The sequence below is a fragment of the Acomys russatus genome, chromosome 24, assembly GCF_903995435.1.
Source record: "Acomys russatus chromosome 24, mAcoRus1.1, whole genome shotgun sequence".
In the NCBI taxonomy this organism is placed as follows: Eukaryota; Metazoa; Chordata; class Mammalia; order Rodentia; family Muridae; genus Acomys; species Acomys russatus.
In genome coordinates this window covers 6868695-6888741 of record NC_067160.1, presented here as the reverse complement: position 1 = coordinate 6888741, position 20047 = coordinate 6868695, and the positions used below count along the sequence as shown (strand labels likewise).

Sequence of the window (20047 nt, the reverse complement as noted above, 5' to 3'; positions counted from 1 at the left end):
GTGGGCCTACAGTCTAAATATTTACTCTACTTATAAGAAATGTACTGATCCCGGAGGTATAAGGTCAGTGAACCTTGTTCGAATTCTCACATTCCCTGTATTCTGTGTTCCAGGAGCTCCCTATAACTTTGACTGAGGGATCCAATGCTCCCTTCTGGCCTCTGTGGCTCAAAATTTTCTTACACTATATTTTATTTTTTTTAACCGAGTTCTCATTTTACCCGACTACCCTTAACAATAGGAGGATTAGACCATGACCCTGGTATCTGTTCGCGGAACAATTCTCCTGGTGTAAGCACAGGATTTCTTCTGCTGGAACCTGAGCAACCAGAACCCGGAACCTCAGCCGGGCCTGGAGCCAGAAGCCTCTTCCCTCGTGCGGTTCTTTCTAGGAGCATCTCGAAGTGGAGCAATGAACAGCCAAACTTTTCCAAGTCTCCAAAGACCCCACCTCTTGTTTATGGCTCACATTTATACCTCCTCTTAGAATTTGTTCAAGGATATTTTTCAGCTGATAACAAGCAATCTCCCCCACCATGGTGGTTGGACTTCTAAGGGGATAACATATCACCTGCTTTCTCACAAGTGTTTTTCTCATCCCCCACTTGTGACTAAACAAAAAACATGTTTATCTCTCCTTCAGGCCTCAGTAAACAAAAGCATGTGTATAACTCCACACACACTCACCCAAAAGACAGACAGACAAACAGATAGGTAAATAAATAAAGATAAAAAACAAAAATCTTAAGAAAGAGGAACTACTGGAGTTGTTTTTAAGAACAGAGTTGTTTCTCTTAGCTTATTTCTTAACCCAGCTATCACACAAATAATTTAGACTCTTTTATAATACAAGACTTCACAAACACAATTTGAGCAGTTTAAGTCTGTGTTCTTAACTCTCTATGCTGTTCTGTCCACTCCCAGCAAACATCCCAGCTATACTGCACTTTGAGCTTTCCTCAGCTCCAGCCCTTCCTCCTGATCTTCCTTGGACCTCTCCTGTCACCAAATTCCTACCTCTTCCCTCCCTGGCTGATAGGAAGTCCTGCCTATTATTTCCCCTGCTCATAATCAATGCGGTAAGCTTTTTTTATGACAAGTCAGGGGGACAATTGGGGAGAATTACACAACATTTAGACAGTAATTCTCAGACCAATGCTTGCAACCAGACAGAGTGGTACATAAATCAGCATTTAAACTACACAATAACCTTATACCTACAAGGAACAGTGGGGAGATTTACTGAATGAACACACAGAAGGAAAGAAAACAAAGACAAAGACTAGGGAAGAAGTCAATATTTTGCCATAAATATGGTAATAAAGACCTAAGGAAGAGAAACTCTCCCAATGGCAAGAAGAGACGGGCTAGCACCCTCTACCAAGGATTCACCTAACTTTAATGTGACCTATGCTGTGAAAGCTTTCCAAGAACTTAAAAAAAATCAGAAGGAATGCTCATTCAGCCATTTCTTGGGAGTTTAGTTTCATTTAGGTTTTAATTGGTGATGAGGATTAAACCCCATACCTCAAGCATGTGGAATGCATGCTGTTTAATGATCTATGCTCACAGCTATGAGTTAATTTTGAGAGAACAGGAAGGTCATGGAGGCTTTAATTCTAGAACCAAATCTTTTTATTATTATTATTAATTCGTTCATTTTACACCTCTTTTTAAAATTTTTTTTATTAATTTATTCTTGTTATATCTCAATGGTTATCCCTCCCTTGTATCCCTCCCATCTTCCTTCCCTCCCTCCCACTTTCCCCTTATTCCCCTCCCCTATGACTGTTTTGAGGAGGATTCCCCTATATATGCCATAGGTATCAAGTCTCTTCTTGGTACCTCCTATCCTTCCTCTGGGTGCCACCAGGTCTCCCCCTTCCAGGGACATGATCAAATGTGAGGCACCAGAGTACGTGAGAAAGTCATATCCCACTCTCCACTCAACTGTGGAGAAGTTCTGACCATTGGCTAGATCTGGGTAGGGGTTTAAAGTTTACCGCCTTATTGTCCTTGGCTGGTGCCTTAGTTTGAGCGGGACCCCTGGGCCCAAATCTGCCTACATAATGTTCTACTTGTAGGTTTCTAGGACCCTCTGGATCCTTTACTTTATTCTCCATGCTTCTCTCCCATCTAAGTCCCAATAGGATGTCCTCCCCTCTGTCTCAGTTTCCTGGTAAGTGAAGGCTTTCGTGGGACATGCCCCTTGGGCTAGTATGCAGATATAATGAGTATATACCATTTGAGTCTTTCTGCTTCTGGGTTATTCACTCATATGATCATTTCTAGCTCAAGCCATTTATCCACAAATTTCGGGAATTCCGTTTTAATAGCTGAGAGTATTCCAAGTGTATATGTACCACGGTTCTTTATCCATTCTCTACTGATGGACACTTAGCTGTTTCCATGTTCTGGCTATATGAATAAGGTGCTAGAACATGGTTGGCAAAGTTTCTTGTTGGTGCTGGAGCATCTTCTGGGTATATTCAAGGAGTGGAATAGCTGGGTCTGAGGAAGCCCATTTCCCAGTTTTCTAAGATAGCACCACATAGATTTCCAAAGTGACGGTACAGTTTGCATCCCACCAGCAATAAAAGGAGTGTTCCTCTCTCTCCACATCCTCGCCAGCATGTGGTGTCGCTTGAATTTTTGATCTTAGCCATTCTGAGTGTAAGATGGGTGTAAGATGGAATCTCAGAGTTGTTTTGACTTGCATTTCTCTGAGGACTAAAGACATTGAACATTTCTTTATAAGTGTTTCTCAGCATTTAATATTCGCCCTGTTGTGAAGTCTCTGTTTAGTTCTGGAGCCCATTTCTCAATTGGGTTATTTGGTTTGGTGATGTTTATTTCTTGAGTTCTTTATATAGTTTGGATATTGACCTTTGTCAGATGTAGGGTTGTGTAAATCTTTTCCCCAGTCTGTAGCTGTCTCTTTGTCTGTTGACATGTCTCCTGTCTTACAGAAGAAGCTTCTCAGCCTCAGAGAGTCCCATTTGTTAATTGTTGACCTTAAGGCCTGGGCTGTTGGTGTTCTGTTTCAGGAAATTGTCTCCTGTGCCAATGTGTTCAGGCTCTTCCCACTTTTTCTTCTAACCGATTAGTGCCTCTGGTTTTATGTTGAGGTCTTTATCCACTTGGACTTGAGTTTTGTGCATGGTAACAAATATGGGTCTAATTGCATTTTCTACATGTAGAAGTCCAGTTAGACCAGCACCATTGCTGAAGATGCTATTCTTTTTCCATTGAATAGATTTGGCTTCTTTGTCAAAAATCAGGTGACTGTATGTGTGTAGATTCAATCTGGGTCTTTAATTCAATTACAGGATCAACCAACCTATGCTGGTGCCAGTATCAGGCTGTTTTAATTACTATTGCTCTATAGTACAGCTTGAGATCAGGTATGGAGATTCTTCCTGAGGATGTTTTATTGTATAAGATGGTTTTAGCTATTCTGGGTTTGTCTTTCCATAAAGTTGAGAATTGACTTTTCAATGTCTTTAAAAAACTGTGAGGTATTTTGATAGATTGCATTGAATCGTAATTGCTTTTGGTAAGATGGCCATTTTTACTATGTTTACTTCCAATCCATGCAAGGGAGTCCCTCTGTCTCTCAAGTTGTCTTCACATCTTTTCTTCAGGCTTAAGGTTTTTCACCAGTTCTTCACTTGCCTGGTTAGATAACTCCTAGATTATTTATAGTACATGTGGATATGTGATTTCTTCCTCTGCATATTGTCATTGTATATAGAAAGGCTACTGATTTTTTTTTTTAGTTAATTTTGTATCCAGCCAACTTGCTGACCATGTTTACCAGCTGATGAGTTCTCTGGTGGAATTTTGGGGGTCACTTTGTACACGATCTATCATCTGCAAATAGGGGTTAATTGACTCTTCCTTTTCCATTGAACCCCTTGATCTCTTTGTGTTGTCTTATTGCTCTGGCTAGAACTTCAAGAACTATATTGAAGAGATATGGAGATATAGTGGGCAGCCTTTTCTAGTCCCCGCTTTTAGAGGAATTTCTTGAGTATCCTCCATTTAATTTGATGTTGACTATTGGCTTGCTATATATAGAGTTTATTATGTTTAGGTATGTGCCTGTTATCCCTGATCTCTCCAACACTTTAAACATGAATGGGTGTTTGATTTTGTCAAATGCTTTTCTGCATCTAAGGAGATGATCATGGTGGGTTTTTCTTTTAGGTGGTTTATACGGGGATATGATGGATTTCTATAATTAAACCATCCCTGCAGGCCAGGATGAGCCTGTCTGGTCATGATGAATGATATCTTTGAATATTTCTGTATTCGTTTTTGTGAGTACTTATTGAGTATCTTTGTATTTATTACATAAGAGAAATGGTCTGAAGTTCTCCTTTTTGTGTGGTCTGGTGAGGTTTAGGTATCAATGTGACTGTGGCCCATATAAAGATTTTGGTAATTGGAACCTGAACTTAAATCTATGCCTTCCAAATGAAAGACACTTGAATACACTGTTTTATTATATATAGTATTATAATAATAGTTACCTCTTATAGTTTCTGTTAGAATTAAATAAATTTTCACTCCTTGGCCCATAGTCTCAAGAGGCAGTCTGGAGAGCTGGCCCTTCCCCTCACTGGTGCTCTGCTTTAACTTTTTTGCAATACTATAGCCCCTTTGTTGAGACCTCTTTATTTTGTAGCATAGCTTCTAGCTCCTCTGTTGATAATGCTTTCATCTGTAATATAACTTAAGCCAGTTTGGTTTTGTCGCTCCATTTTTATCAAATGGTGAAACTGAGTTCAAATTCTCAGCTTTGCCTGCCTGACACAAGAATAGTCTTTTACTTGCAATTCAGTACTTGTTGAATGATGTGCTTGAGTAATATAAATGTATATTTTTGTGAGTTGGACTACATAACCTTGCTATGTTTCTTTCTCACAGAAAATGTAGGGTATGGAAAGCCCCCAAGCTCCCCTTCCAATCCCACCAAGTCAGCTTACAATGCTTTGTCTAGCTACCTAGGCACAATGTACCTGGAATGGAATTGAATTCTTACTACATGGTATGGATTTTTTTCCTCTAAGAACTCAATCTAAGAATGTCTCAGCATCACAGTTTGGTTCCCAAACAATTCGTGTCCCGGACTGTCAGATTTTGCCAAGCATTCAATAGACTACCATATATTTGAGTTTGGGGTCCATGTAGTCAGTGTGTAGCTATTCCTTAACCCTAAACATTCACCTGCTGCTGCACTAAGGAGAGTGAGCCCCACCCTCACCTGGACAGCACAGTAGAGCTGACCCTGATGACAGGGGGCATGGGTGAGCTGACTGGATGGTTGAGAGGAAGTATCCAGCTCCTTGCCAGCCAGCTGTAGCACTCCAGAGAGTGGGCCCACACCTTATTGGCAACACAGTAGAACTGACTCTGTGGTCAGGGGTACAGGTGAACTAGCCCTGAAGGCAGATAGCAGATGATCTGACCCTGACCGGGCTGGCTGCAGCATTGGGTGAGCTAGCCAGGGCAGTGATGAAGAGCTTGTCCGGCAGTGTGGGGGCAGGAGAGCTGGCAAGATGACCAACTCGTCACCACTCAGACCCAGATCCAAGGCTTTGAGTTGGCCCACGCCAACATCTACCCATCATGACATGCTGAGTGTGTGAAAGGGCTGGTCATGAAGATCCAAGCTGCAGGGTCGTCCATGTGAATGGGGCAAAACAACAGCAAACACCAGTATCTGCAGAGGGACAGCACACGTGACCTCCAGTCAGACTCCTGCTTATTAGATCCCAATAGGCGCTGTCTTCGGAGAGAGAAAGAGGAAAGAGATAGCATGGGAGGCCAAAGGCAAAATCGGAGGCACATTGGGAATAGTGGAGAGAGGAACAAAAGAGGAGGAGGTGAGGAGTAGACTAAGTGTGCCAGTGTGACGGCTCCGAGGAGGTGTGTTTCCCCAACTCCCCATGCACACACTTGGTCACAGTGCTTTGCGAGTCACACAACCTGCACAATTAGGCTAGCACACATACACTGACCAGTGTGTGTGGCCCTCCATCATATTAACCAAGCATAGAGATCAAGGGACCATAGTGGGTGTGTTTTCTATGCCATGAAGAGGGCAGAGTTTCAACTTATTCTTCCCTCCGAAGATTCTAGCTTTACTGAAAGACAACCACCGGCTCAATTAGGAACAATTAGGACTTCCTAGACTCTCAGCTTCTCCCTTCAGAGCAAAATATTTTCTAGATGCTGAATATTTCAATTAAAAAAGACATTAAAAGCAGTAGTTACAGTTTCTCCATAAATAGAAATAAAAAGTCCATTTTAAAGGGCAAAGGCTACTAGATGAACATTTCTATTAATCTCCTCAATACATTATTATAGATCAATCTTTACTGCTGACATTTAAAACACCCATCACATTATAATGTGTATGGTACAATTCAGTTATTTAGCTGTGCTCCGCACAAGATTTAGACAACACTAACACCAGGAATCTAATTCACAGAACATTGAGAAGCATTTTATACAGTCCACACATAAATATATCTTAAATTACAATAATGCATACTAAATATGCGTAGAGAATATGGCTTACACATTAAAGTAGCTCTAAGTTGTGAGTTATAAAGAGCTCACCGCTTAGGCCTAAGAGCTTCAGGTCCTGCCCCTCTCTGAAATATTGCTTAGCCTTGTGGAACCTGGGGGAAAGCAAGTGCAGGAGGCAGCTCAGCAGTAGGATGGGCAAACCTTCTGCACATCAGTGAATTGACAGTTACTCTTGACTCTTTTCGCCCAATTTTCACCTTCCACAAAGCTCACAGTCCCTGAAAGGAATGTACAGTGAAAAAGCTACGACATCTAATTGGGCTTGACCGTCCTTGTTAGCTTAAAACAAGAAGAGGCCGTCAGGTCGTCGAGGGAAGGCTTCACACATGCTCAGGCAAAACATGGCAGAGAAACAGAGCCTCTGTGGGCTGCAGTTCATTTCAATTCAGAAAAAGTAAAGCGTCACATCAAATAATGTTAGCTATACAGAAAAGTGTGGGTTTCCATTTCCATATACACCTCTGAGCATGAGTGCACACACACACACACACACACACACACACACACACACACAACACATGTTTGTCTCTTATGCCTCAATGCTTCAGCCTGGTAATGTATTTTTATATCCTAGTGGAATCAGTATCGCAGAAGGAAAATTCTGTTTACCCTTCAAGCGCCTGTCTCCTGAAACAGCCGACGTTATTTGTGTCCTGCAATGGGACCACACACAGACGGGTGATACATTTGTGCCTAAAAGTCACAGGGGTGGTCGCAGGATGGTCCCACTGGCTCCGGGGGAAGGTGGCACTGTTAGTTTCCCTGCTGGAGAGGTGGTGAGGCATTCACCTGATCACCGGGCAGCATCTCGTGGCCAGCTGTGCCTCAGATGTCAGGAACAACTTCTGAGCAGCCTTCCTATTCTTTCCGCGAGCACTTAAAAAAGACAGTCTTACTAGACCAGCATTGCAAGAAGACTCAGTTTTCCATTGTTGGTTTTTTGTTTATTTGTTTGTTTTGTTTTTGTTTGTTTGTTTTTGTAGCAGCACTCCAAGTAACACAGTGCAAGAAGCACACTGAAAAACGTTTCCTCTTTTTCACAAGTTAAAAGTGATGAAAATTTGAAACTGTCTCACTTTTAACCTTAGAAGATTTCTCTGGCTTGATTGAAGATGAGCGAATTATGGAGGGAAAACAATGGCAGGAACAGGGGCCAGAATGCTGATGGCAACCCACGGTACTTCTTTGCTCAGTTATTATATTAAAATGGATGCTCTTAGTCCACTAAAATGGCCTGAGCCAAATATAATTTTAAGGACTTTGCATGTTTTTCATGCTACTTTCATTTTCCTGAAATAAAAACCAAACAAAAAAGTGAGATCAGAGAAGGGATGGGAAGGTGGGTTGGGTAGATGTTGATTAGAAGATACAAACTTTTCAGTTATTTCACAATAATAAACTCAAAGAAATAGTAAATAAGAACGTATAGTGTCCTTGAAAATTGCCAAGAGCAGCTTTTCACCTAGCCACCAAAGGAAGTACTTAGTTCAGTTTAACCGTTCCACGAAGACTTCAAAACATGTCACATGTGATAAATACAAGTTTGGGCAACTAGAAACAAAGAAGAAAAATTAGGGAATAGTGCTTAATCAATATAGGTGTCACTACTAAGAGACAGTTTCACATAGGACCTATACACTCTGCCAGAAAGAAGAGATTTACCATGAAGAATATCCATTGGTTTATCTAAGTTACAAATCCTTCCTACCTCTGCTTTGTAGGTCTGTGTTTTGCACAGTTTTCAGGTCCAGTCGATATGTTTTCATATGCTGAAAAGCCATTTCAGCAAACACACTGGTCACTTATATTTCCTACACACATTTTGTGGAAATGCTCATAAATATTGTAGATCGATATAAGAAATGTTTAGAAAATGATGACCCAAGCAGTTTTCTGTTTCTTTTATGGCAATATATAATAAACACTGGCTTGCAAATACCTTACAGGGAAGAATCCTGCTTAATTCTGCACATTCATATCCACCTGAAATGACCAGGACAGTAACAAATGTGCAACCTGTATGCAAAGTGTAGCCGTCATTATAACAGTGACTGTCACTGTAAACTATAGAGATGGGCGTGGGGTGCTGAAGAGCTGCTTGGTGATCTGGTTTTCCAAACTTCAAGTACAAAAAAGAACCATAGCCACCATGGGATACTTGACATAACATATACAAGATGTTCTCAACTTGGTGTCTTTACACAAATACTGAAGAATTACCTTAAAAGCCAAATCACATTTAACTCTCAAACTGGCATCTGAAGAAGCAATAACAGCATCTCAAGGGCGTGGCCATGGCACCTTCAGCATTTTCCCTTGACCTAGTTACTAAACCAACATAATACTCCTTATAACACTTGGGATTTGTTTCATATGCATTTTGTAAAATTTAAAATATCTGCACTATCTCCACCATCTTCTCTAGTTTTCTGTTCATCCTGTGTCTTTCCAAGATGCATTCTGTTTGAGTGGACACTAATTTTAATATACCAGCTCATTAAAACTGCATATTTCTATAACGTCATTTCTAGGTTTATCGATCTGGCAGATAGAAATCAAGTCCCAGAAGCCCCATTTTTAAAAACAGGCACCATTCTTGTCCACAGATTTCTAGTATACATGATATTTATGTTATTAATAGTTCCTATGCATCATAGATATGTAATTCTAAAACTTCTCCCATTGTAAAGATTTCTTCTGGAATATTTTAATAAACTCTATAAAGTAAGGTTTTGAAGTTAATGTATTAAAACTGTAATCTCAGTAAATAAAATTTAGTTGATGAAAAAAGCATATTTTTTAAAGTAGCAGAATATTTAAATTTAAGTCTTTTGTCTCTAAGGCTGTTATATAAACAATTCAGTTTAGAAATTAAGTTTCTTGTCTCAAAGGTAAAATTACCTCTTGTGTTTAAAACAACTGAACTCTTAAAGTTTGTTCAGATCTATGGGTGTGTGTCAGCATGCTTTTCTTCAGTATTCCCCAAGTCTTCTGCGTTCTTGTGAAGATCAAGTTCACCTAAAAACATCAAATAACAAACAGGTAAGATAAAATTGGCTTTTGAAAGAAAAAACCCTAATGTTTTGAGGAGATAGAAACTTGTAAAGTATTGAAGGCTAGATTTTATCATGGTTCTGTGGTACATTTTTCCAAAGATTGTACATTTTCCTTTCAGCCTATGGGCTTACAGAGTACAACCATACATCGTCTCATGACTGTTTAACCTTTGACCTCGCAGCTTAGTCTGCAAACACAGAAATAAAACATATGAGAGAAGCATCTGTTAAGTCACACATAGGACTGCATGGTTCTCTTGGATATTTCTTTTACTGAAACTAAATTTAAACAAATCCTAATGATCAATGTCTTTATCCTTGTGCTTATTAGCTGCTATGAATTTAAAACAAGTTACAATGAGTATGAGAGAATAGTAGTGTTTCGGATAAAGTAATCTGTCAAAACAAATGAGTAGCATTTATAGTTTTAGAGCTTTCTATAACTGCAGCTTTAAATAAACCCTGAAGATAAGGAAAGCATTAGTGTGGAAACTATTCAAACGCTTTCTAAGATGCTGAAGAGAGCTGACCAAATATTGAGTAATAAAGTTTCAGGTAATAAAGGGAGAGCCAAGAGCCTTCTGGACCAGCACCAGTGGAACAGAGTGTGTAGACTGACCCTTTATCTTGTGAGTGAAGGGATGATTTGCTCAGATACTTCTCACTAAAAGCCTGTCTGTGGACTTTACCCCAGCCTGTTGACAGAACAAGAACATTTGCCTGTCTTACCAACTCCCAGAAACTTGCGGCTACATTTCCAGCTCCGGTTCCATTCAAATATGTTCACATGTACCACCCCCCCAGGCATTTGTTCCCATAATGCACTTGAGGGAAATCTCAAGTTTATACAATCTTCTCCTCGTGAGCTCACATAGCTCTTCTCCCTCTTGGTAAAATTATATTTCATTCCCAATGTGTCCTAAGCTACATGCTCTCTCTTCCCAGGAAAATTCTCTTCCACTGATGTAGAGGAGGAAGAGGCAATTCTGCATCTCTACTGTAGGGATCTCTTGGGTTTGTTGTTGCTGTTGTTTGGTTTGGTTTGGTTTGGTTTGGTTTGGTTTGGCTGTTGTTTTCAAGACAAAGTTTCTCTGTGTAGCCCTGGCTGTCCTGGCTTGCTTTGTAGACCAGGGTGACATCAACCTCACAGAGATCCACCTGATTCTACCTCCCAAGTCCTGGCTGTAGGGATCTCTTTACTGGAATTTTCTTCATAAACACTTTTCTATTTTCAGCAACCTAATATTTCATTTATTTGAATTCAAACTAAAAGGTTTATAATGGGTTATGTTCGGCATTGTTCCTCACAACTTGTTTTGTTTTTAGACATTTATCATCTTGGAGCCTTGGTTTAAATTCAGATTTAATATCCTGTTATTTAAGGCCAGACTAGGAACTAGCAAAACACACTTTACTAGAAAAAGAATAAATGACAGAGACCAGAATGGACTGACTTAAGAGAAAGTAACATAAATATTTATTTCATTTGGAGGGAACTTTTTTTTAACAATGGGTAAGAGACACTAAAATGTACCCAATAAAATAATTTTATTTCTAGTGAAATTTTATCAGTCAGGAAAAATAGAAAAATTAAACAATGAAATAGAAACAATTGAAAAAATAAACCTCAAAATGATGTGCAAATGACATCTAAGAGTAATTCTGTAAATGAAATTAGAAAAGCAGAAAGTATTGTGACCAAGTCTGTAGTTTTGCACAAAAGTAATTCTTCTTCCAAACCATGAGGTCCTGGTGTTTTCACACACACAAACACAACATTGCCAAGTGAGCTTACAGAAGCTGGATTTGTCATAAAAATTAAAGACCGTGTATATCAAAATCTCATCATTTTAAATTCATTTTCAGATGGAGAAGCTTCTGTAATTAACTTGGGTATGTCATGTGTAAGTCACTTTTAGGCTCGTAACTTTGACATCACCCTTTGAGCAAAGGGTAGTGGTCTTTGTAAAAGATCTTATAAACCATCCAGACTCCAAGCTTCTAGACTTTTCTAATTTGATCTAGACCCTCCTCTTAGTCTAATCAAATGTATATTCTTTTCAAAATAAAATCTATAAATAAAATACATAAAATAAAAAAGGATTCCACTTACACTGCAATGCAATAGCAGTACAGCAAGGGAGGTTTTGTTTGTTTGTTTTGTTTTGGGTTTTTTGTTTGTTTGTTTGTTTTTCGACACACAGTAGTAATACATGTGCTTCTTTGGTAGTTTTGTGAATGACAAGGACTAACTACAAATATACTATGAAAATATTTATGGTTCCTGGCTATGACAAACAATGCCCCTAGCATTTACATGCAATGTAGCCCACAAATGATATGCATAATACTCTCAGTTAAAAGCTAAGCAAAATAATCCTCCATAAGATTCATGCACATAATAACTTCAGGTTAAAATATTTTTCTCTGTAAAGTACCCTGCATGGGTAGAGAAAGCAATTTTTCAGCAGCCATAAGTTATTAAATGATCATTCAGTGCAAGGGTTGGCATTGTACCTTGAGATATTGGCCGGAGAAGTTCTTAAATAATTCAGATGAGTGTCACTGCTCTTGGTTTCCCACCAGAACTAGATTGTAAGACCTCACTGATGAAGATGGAACACAGTCTTGTTGTAGGGTGGGAAAGACAACCTGTAACTGAGATGGTAGCTCTTTCTTTAATGGGCAGTATTCATAGTACCAATAGATTCTGCACAGGCTGATGGTGAAAAAAACCAAACCATCAATAATCTATGCCTTGTCCATATGGCGGTAGCTTTGCAGGCATGCAGCATAAAAGAGGGCTTAGGGGACATGAGGGATTGGCTAGTGTGTGGCATGGCTGAGCTACTGGTGAGCCTGCCCTCCAAGCACGACGGCTGACGCCTTGAGAAAGACAATGAACATGTTCTTGAAGCCTCTGGGATGCTAGCGATGATGTCAGGAACACGGACATATGCTGAGGAAAGGCTTAGGCCAGGGAAGTCAGTACAGCCAGTCCCAAAGGGAGGCCATATTCCCAAGGGTACAAAAAACAGGGTGTTCCACATTTCAATGTGTGCCTCAGATGCCAGATACGGAGCTATAGAATTTTGATTTTTTTTTTTCTGTTGGATTTTGGTCTTGCTTTGGTCCTAGCCTTCCTTTTTTAAATCCTTAATTCCACAAAAAATTTTGTTTGGAATGTCAATATTTACTCCATTCCATTATATATTGGAAGCATGTAAGCTTCTTTTTAAATGTTAGAGAAACTAATGGTCAAGTTTGTCCTGACTCTTTAAGGAGCCATCCACCCATGGGCTGAACATCTGGAGCCCCCTACAAAAAATCCTTCTTCTCTGAAATTATTTTCTCTGGCATTTTGTCACAGAGACAAGGAACCAGACTAACAGAAATACCTCATTTCACAAAGTGTTATGGAAGTGTCCAGTCAATATATTGCTAATTGCTGTTACAATTGAGCTCTGGGGGGCAGCCAGTAGCACTGGAAACAGCCTGTAACTTATGAGGGTTCATGAGATTCCTTTGACCAGCAACTCAAGAAGAGGTAATCCTTTTCCAGGTGTGGGTTTTTAATTTCTTATTTATATAGTATTCTGCTGGCACCTATGCCTTCCTACCAGAAGAGGGAGCCAGATCTCATTATAGATGGTTGTGAGCCACCATATAAGTTGCTGGGGAATTGAACTCAGGACCTTTGGAAGAACAGACAGTGCACTTATCCTCTGAGCCATCTCTCTAGTCCTGAGCTGTGGGGTTTTATTTGTTAACACGTGGAATCTAGTCGGGGCATTGTCCCTGTGTTATAAGGTGCCTCCACTTAAACTTTTTTTTTTAATATGTGTTTACGTATATATTTTTGGAACCTTCCACAGTAGTAGGTTTCCATACGGCTTTTCTCAGGACTTCAGTGTTAGTCATTCCTTCTCATGTCCTCCTCTACACACCCTTGCATTTGATCCTCCCTGTTCCATTCGCCCTCTTTCTTGCTTTATATCACAGTGCTCTATCTCCCCTTCTTGGAAAGATCCTCCGATTCTCATGACCTCTTATTAGTTTCCTAACCTCTATGGGTATTTCAAATACTAGCATCCACATATGAGGGAAAGCACGTGATGTCTCTCTTGATGGGTCTGGTTTACTTCACTCACAATGATTGCTTCCTGTTCCATCCATTTACCTGCAAGTCTCATAATTTAATTTTTCTTAACAGTGGAATAACATCTCTTTGTGTAAATGCACCATTCATCAGTGGAGGGACACCTACACTGTTACCACTACCTGGATATTTGGATAGAGCAGCGAGAGACATGTGTGAGCCAGTATCTCTGTAATAGGATATAGAGTCCTTTGGGAAGACGCCCAACTGTTGTATTTCGAGGACCCTCCACATTGATATTCATAATGGCAGCATGAGTTTAAATTCTCATAGTAGCTATATATATGAATCCACAGAAATTGTGATAGTGTGGAAAAACTTGTATGAGCTCAAGCAAGAAAAATATCCCAGCACGAGGAGACAAGAGGTTGACATAAAGTTCCACCCTGAGCCCGGGTGTTTTTGGCATTTGATATCGACTGAAAAAGAAATGTCAGTTTTTTTTTAAGGGTGTGACCCCTGGTGGGTCAGCCATGTTCCAGAGAAGACTCCACACCCAAGAAGGTTTGGGCAACACATATTGGGATGGGTGTTTAATTTTTGTTGGAATAAAATGATAGATATAAATTGAGTCTGAACGATGTTCTAATTTTAAAAAATCTTTTCTTTACCTTTTATAGGTAGAACAGCAGTTCATGCCACTGGCTTTATGTACATTCATCCAAATGAATTTCAGGAATTGAACTTGGACATAATAACGTGCACTTCATAAAACATTTTGCCTGTGCTGTAAGTACTCGAACTGACATTTCTATTTAAGTTTCAGTTCAGTAAATAAACAGAAACCTTCCATTGTTTTTTAATAAAAATATCCCCAATTGTATCAATGTAGTAATCTGCTTATGTGTCTGAATGGAGACTGGTGAATATACTAAACTTGGTTTTGTAACAGAGGATCCTGAAAAATAAAATCACATGTCATTCTAAGTAGGAGCTATGCAGCATTTAGTTTTCCGTAGAGTTCTGGGTTCGTATATTTTAAAGTTTATATGTATATATTTTATTTTAATTTATATTATAAATGATAATTATTATTAATAATTAAAATGAATGTATTTATGTTATACATATTTAGTTGGGGCAGGGGCTTGTGGAGGTCACAAGACAACTTAGAGGAGATAGGTTTTTCCTTCCGCTCTGTGGGTTCTAAGGATCAAACTCCAGCCATCAGGCTTTGCAGTCAAATGCTTTTACCCACAGAGTCATCTGACCAGCCCTGGGTTCATGTATTTTATGTGCAGCTCCCAGATGGGTATACTATTGATACAGTTAAATTTTAAACTCAGAAGTGTTAAGAGGGCTTAACACATGGTAGCCTTTCTATCTTAAGTTCTTGATGAAATCTATATATGCTTTAAAACGTGTCAATGTGTCTTTGTTAAATTATCAGTCATTTAAGAAGAGCCACAAAAACACAAAATGTAGGAATGACACGTTAGCATTAGTAATCACAGTAACAAGGACAGATCACAGAGAATATTCTCTGCATGCAATTGCTGGGGTTGTATCCAAATGTTAATTGCTTGACCCCCAAGATCCTTACAAGTAAATTCTCACATGTATCCAAAATGATGTGGTATAAACCTTGCCTCCCAAATTATCCCTGATTGGGTAAATAAAGTTGCCTACATCTGGGCTGTGCAGGAGAGAGGTAGGCAGAGTCAAGGTTCCCAGGCTTGTGGGTGGCAGAAGGTTTGCAGGCTTGGGGGTGGCAGAAGGTTCCCAGGCTTGGGAGGGCAGAAGGTTCGCAGGTTTGGGGGTGGCAGAAGGTTCCCAGGCTTGGGGGTGGCAGAAGGTTCCCAGGCTTGGGAGGGCAGAAGGTTCACAGGTTTGGGGGTGGCAGAAGGTTCCCAGGCTTGGAGGTGGCAGAACGTTCCCAGGCTCAGGGGTAGCAGAAGGAAGGACCATGGAGAGAGAGAGAGGAAGAAGGAAGAAGGAGCAAGCCTCCATGGTTTAGTGTGAACCAGGAGCATGAGGCCAAGAGCCACTGGCTCTGACGACTGGCCTGATGGAGCAGGAACAGCCCAAGTAGAACAGGTGCAAGTATTTATGGAGATTTTTTTGGGTGGGAAATAGACAAGGTAGCTGGGTAAATATCTGCCTAGCCTCAGTTATTTAAGGCTTATTTAAAATCAAACAAATCTCTGAGTCTTTTATGTACAAAATAATGGGTTAATTATTAATAACCAGTTTTAATTAATATTAATGGAATAAGTATTCCAGAACATCCAAGTATGTGCTCAGCACAGCACACTTTTTTTGTCCTTTAAACGGCTTTTCATTTTTTAAAATATATTTTATTAATTCACTTATACTACATCTCAATTGTTATCCCATCCCTTGTATCCTCCCATTCCTCCCTCCCTCCCATTTTCCCCTTACTCCCCTCTCCTATGACTGAATGAGGGGGACTTCCTCCCCCTGTATATGCTCATAGGGTATCAAGTCTCTTTTTGGTGGCCTGCCACCCTTCCTCTGAGTGCCACCAGGTCTCCCCATCCAGGGGACGTGGTCAAATATGGGGCACCAGAGTTCATGTGAAAATGGATAAAGAAACCGTGGTACATTTACACTATGGAATACTACTCAGCTATTAAAAACAAGGAATTTCCAAAATTTGTGGACAAACGGATTGAGCTAGAAATGATCATAATGAGTGAGTTAACCCAGAAGCAGAAAGACTTAAATGGTATATACTCACTTATATCTGCATACTAGCCCAAGGGGCATGTCCCACGAAAGCCTTCACTTACCAGGAAGGTGAGACAGAGGGGAGGACATCCTATTGGGACTCTAGGTGAGAGAAGCATGGGAGAATGGGGAAATAGAAGGATCCAGAGGGTCCTAGAAACCTACAAGAAGAACATTATGATGGGCGGATTTGGGCCCAGGAGTCCTGCTCAAACTATGGCACCATACGTACAGTAAACTTTGAACTCCTATACAGATCTAGCCAATGGACAGGATTCTCCACAACTGAGTGGAAGGCACACTTCTTAAACCATTTACTCATCAATTTCATTTTACGCAGGGTCTTATCCGTGTGTGGGGCACATCTGCGCCTTTCACTCCAGAGCTACCTGCTGCTTCACAAACCTGAAGATGTCGCTCTCATAGGCTGACTTCCTGACCCAAGGGGGTAAATTTACACTAATTTGAAAAAGGAAGAAAATTGTTAGCAGTCTGGAAAACATAATTATAAAGCTTCAAGGTAAGAACTATGAAATACAAATGATAGTTTCTATTTCCGTGCTAAGAAAATCTAAAAGATTTCAAATTCAATTCTCTGGGGTTGGTGGAGCCGTTTGTAAGCAAGAAACGTGAACAATGTTTTACTACAAACAAAAACAATGAAACCAGAAACAAACAAAGAAACAAAATCCAGAATTCTCTTTCCATTAATGCTGCTGGCTGTAAATGCTTTAGGAGATTAGCTAAGACGAACTCACAAAACAAAACAAAATCCAAGCCCTACACAGGTCCTGTGCCCTTGAAAATTTCAAAGTAAGGAGATACTGATGTGTGGAGAAGAAATCACAAGACTTGGGCCTCCAAGAGAAGTAAGTTATTAATATTAAAATCCATAATCTTGGGTTCTCTATGCTAGAGAAATAAAATTTTGTAAGCGCTGTCATTGGTTTTAACAAATTTTCCAGCGCTCCACTCAGACCCATCACCTCCACCAGATCTCAGTGATGTGGAGCTTTACAGAGTGCTCTCCTTGCAGGACCAGCCTCAGCAAGAGGAAGGCCTTGTCTGTCTCTAACCTGGACACCTTTTAGTGCTAATGGTCAACAAGTAAATGGTGATTACATTGGACTTTCCAAACTTGGGAGGATAAGACTCAGGAAATTGTGTGCTAGGTGTGGTGGCACACACCTTTAATCCCAGAACTCCGTGAGTTTGAGGCCAGCTTGGTCTACAAAGTGAGCCCAGAACATCCAAGGCTACACACAGAGAAACCCTGTCTCAAAAAAACCAATTGTGTGCATTATCTATTTTTCCCAATTGTCAAGGTTGGGTTTTTTTCTCCTTATCCTCCCCCTTCTTCCATTTATCTCATGAAAGCTAAAACTACTTACAGTTGCTATTAGGCTGGGGTATACAATTGTAAACAAATGTGTATCAGACATGGAAGAAAAAATTCAGCAACTCCTGGTAGGAGGTGTGACCTAAACTCTAGCAGCTACTAGATAGACCTTATGCTGTTCCGTAAGTACTTGCTTGACACACTCACACATGAAACTACAGGATATCTCCCTAAATTTTTTTTTTAAAGCAGTTGCTTATATTAACTTTGTTTTACATCTTCACATCTCGGAAGGCTTACTGGGTTGGTACCTGTGTATATGAGTCCTCAGATCAGCCAAGGGAGAAGTCAGCCCTGTTCACCCAGCTACCCTCGCACCTGGGATAAGGAAGACATTCTGCTTCCCCGGCATCTCTCCCATGCCATTTATTGGCCTCCCGTGCATATATGCTTATCTAAGCTTGCTGGCTGTGAGGAGGCGTTATGTGAAAGGATACTTGAGGAGTCCCATCCACCAACTATAGTTTTGGAAAGAAATGGTGGAAGGAATTGTTTTCCTTGCTTTCATGCAAGTTGTTCCTATTGCAACATGTTTGCAGATTCATGCTTTAAAAAACAAAAGCACTTGGAGCAACTAGCTATGAAGTAGTTTATTGCTCAGTAGTGATGGAAGCTGTGGCCTCCACCCACTCCTGAGACAGGGTTGCTCTCATGATAGAAACTACATGATTTAAAATAAATTGTGGATGCCGGTTTCACTATCTCGCTGTCAAACTGACGTCAAGCTTATTGTCTTAGTCTTTATGGCTTTTATTTAACAATATATCTACTCGTGTCTGATGGCTCTCAGTTTTTTTCATCCTTGTATTTTATATCGACTTAGCCAAGCACAGAAGGTGATGTGGGACGCAAGACCCTACTAAGTAAATCCTATCTCCAGAGTGGTAAGCAGACATCTGTGGCCCTGGATGTCTCAGTACTCTTTACAGAAAACTCTGGATATCAATGGAAATTAATGCAAACCCCTTGTCTCCAACCTCCCCCCCCCCATCATGTATCACCAGTTAAAGAAAGGGCCTAGCTTACTGTTTTGATTTTGTTAGTTTTTGTTGTTGCTGTTACTGTCAGACTGGACACTGGCCTTAGAGCTTGGTGCACAGTAGACAAGTGTTCTGCTGATGAAGGTTTGGAGAGAGTTTTGTTGGTTTCATCAGGCTGACTTTGCCTATGTTTTGTAGGCCAAGCTGGGTTTTGCATTTGAGATTCTCTGGTGTCAGCTCCAGAGTAGCTGGAAATACAGGCCTGCACTGTCCACGATCCAGCCTTAGTCTGTGTTCTGTTGTGGAGTCAGAGTCACACTGCATAGTCCTGGCTATCCTAGAATGTACTTTGTAGAGCAGGCTGGACTCACAGACAGAGTCACACTGCATAGTCCTGGCTATCCTGGAATGTGCTGTGTAGAGCAGGCTGGACTCACAGAGTTTAGTCTTTCCATGATTCAAGTGCTGGCATTAAAAGCACAAACCACTATGCCTGGCTTAATTATGTCTTAGAAATGACATTGTAAGCCAGGAGGTGGTGGCATATGCCTTTAATCCCATCACTTAGGAGGCAGATACAAGAGGACATCTGTGAGTTCCAGGCCAGCCTGGTCTACAGAGGGAGTTCCATGACAGTCAGCACTACACAGAAAGATCCTCTTTCAACCACTACCACCACCAACTGCAATACCACTACCAACAGCAGCAGCAACAACAACAACAACACAACATAGAAAAGACATTGTGATAAAGTTGCATGCTCAGATTCATGAAGGTTTTCTCCATATCCCTTTGAAGATTTATGAACTCAAATTTACTTGGGAAGAAACTATAGATTTTCCCCTTGCTTTTTATAATTGGAGAGTATAAACTTATATGATGATTTAGAGAAGTAATGAAACACAGAAATTAAATGTATATTAGAAAAATCAACAGTAGAGTTATGAATCTTTCTGTATGATCTCTGGGAACTTCTCAATTCTCACAGTTAATGTGAAAAAGCTTATTAATAAAATTATGAATAACTTTCAAAAAAGTGAAATCAGGGTAGCTGAACTGTTTGTTGTATATAAAATTATACCTGTAGTTTAAGAGATCAAAACATAGGTGGTAATTTTTTTTCTGAATTTGATTTTTATAAGCTATTTGCTGGGTTACAAAG

At 40.1% G+C, this 20047-nt stretch overlaps 1 protein-coding gene across 1 annotated transcript in view; it reads right to left on the bottom strand.

Moving 5' to 3' along the window:
• Positions 1-7754: 7754 nt before the first annotated feature.
• Pde1a (phosphodiesterase 1A) overlaps positions 7755-20047 on the bottom strand; it is a 274118-nt gene continuing 261825 nt past the window's right edge. The window contains exons 14-15 of the mRNA XM_051167128.1: positions 9502-9618; positions 7755-7890 (exon numbers count right to left, since the gene is read on the bottom strand). Of these exons, the coding sequence (XP_051023085.1) occupies positions 9545-9618 (74 nt within the window). The 3' untranslated portion in view covers positions 7755-7890; positions 9502-9544. The remainder of the gene's footprint in view (positions 7891-9501; positions 9619-20047) is intronic.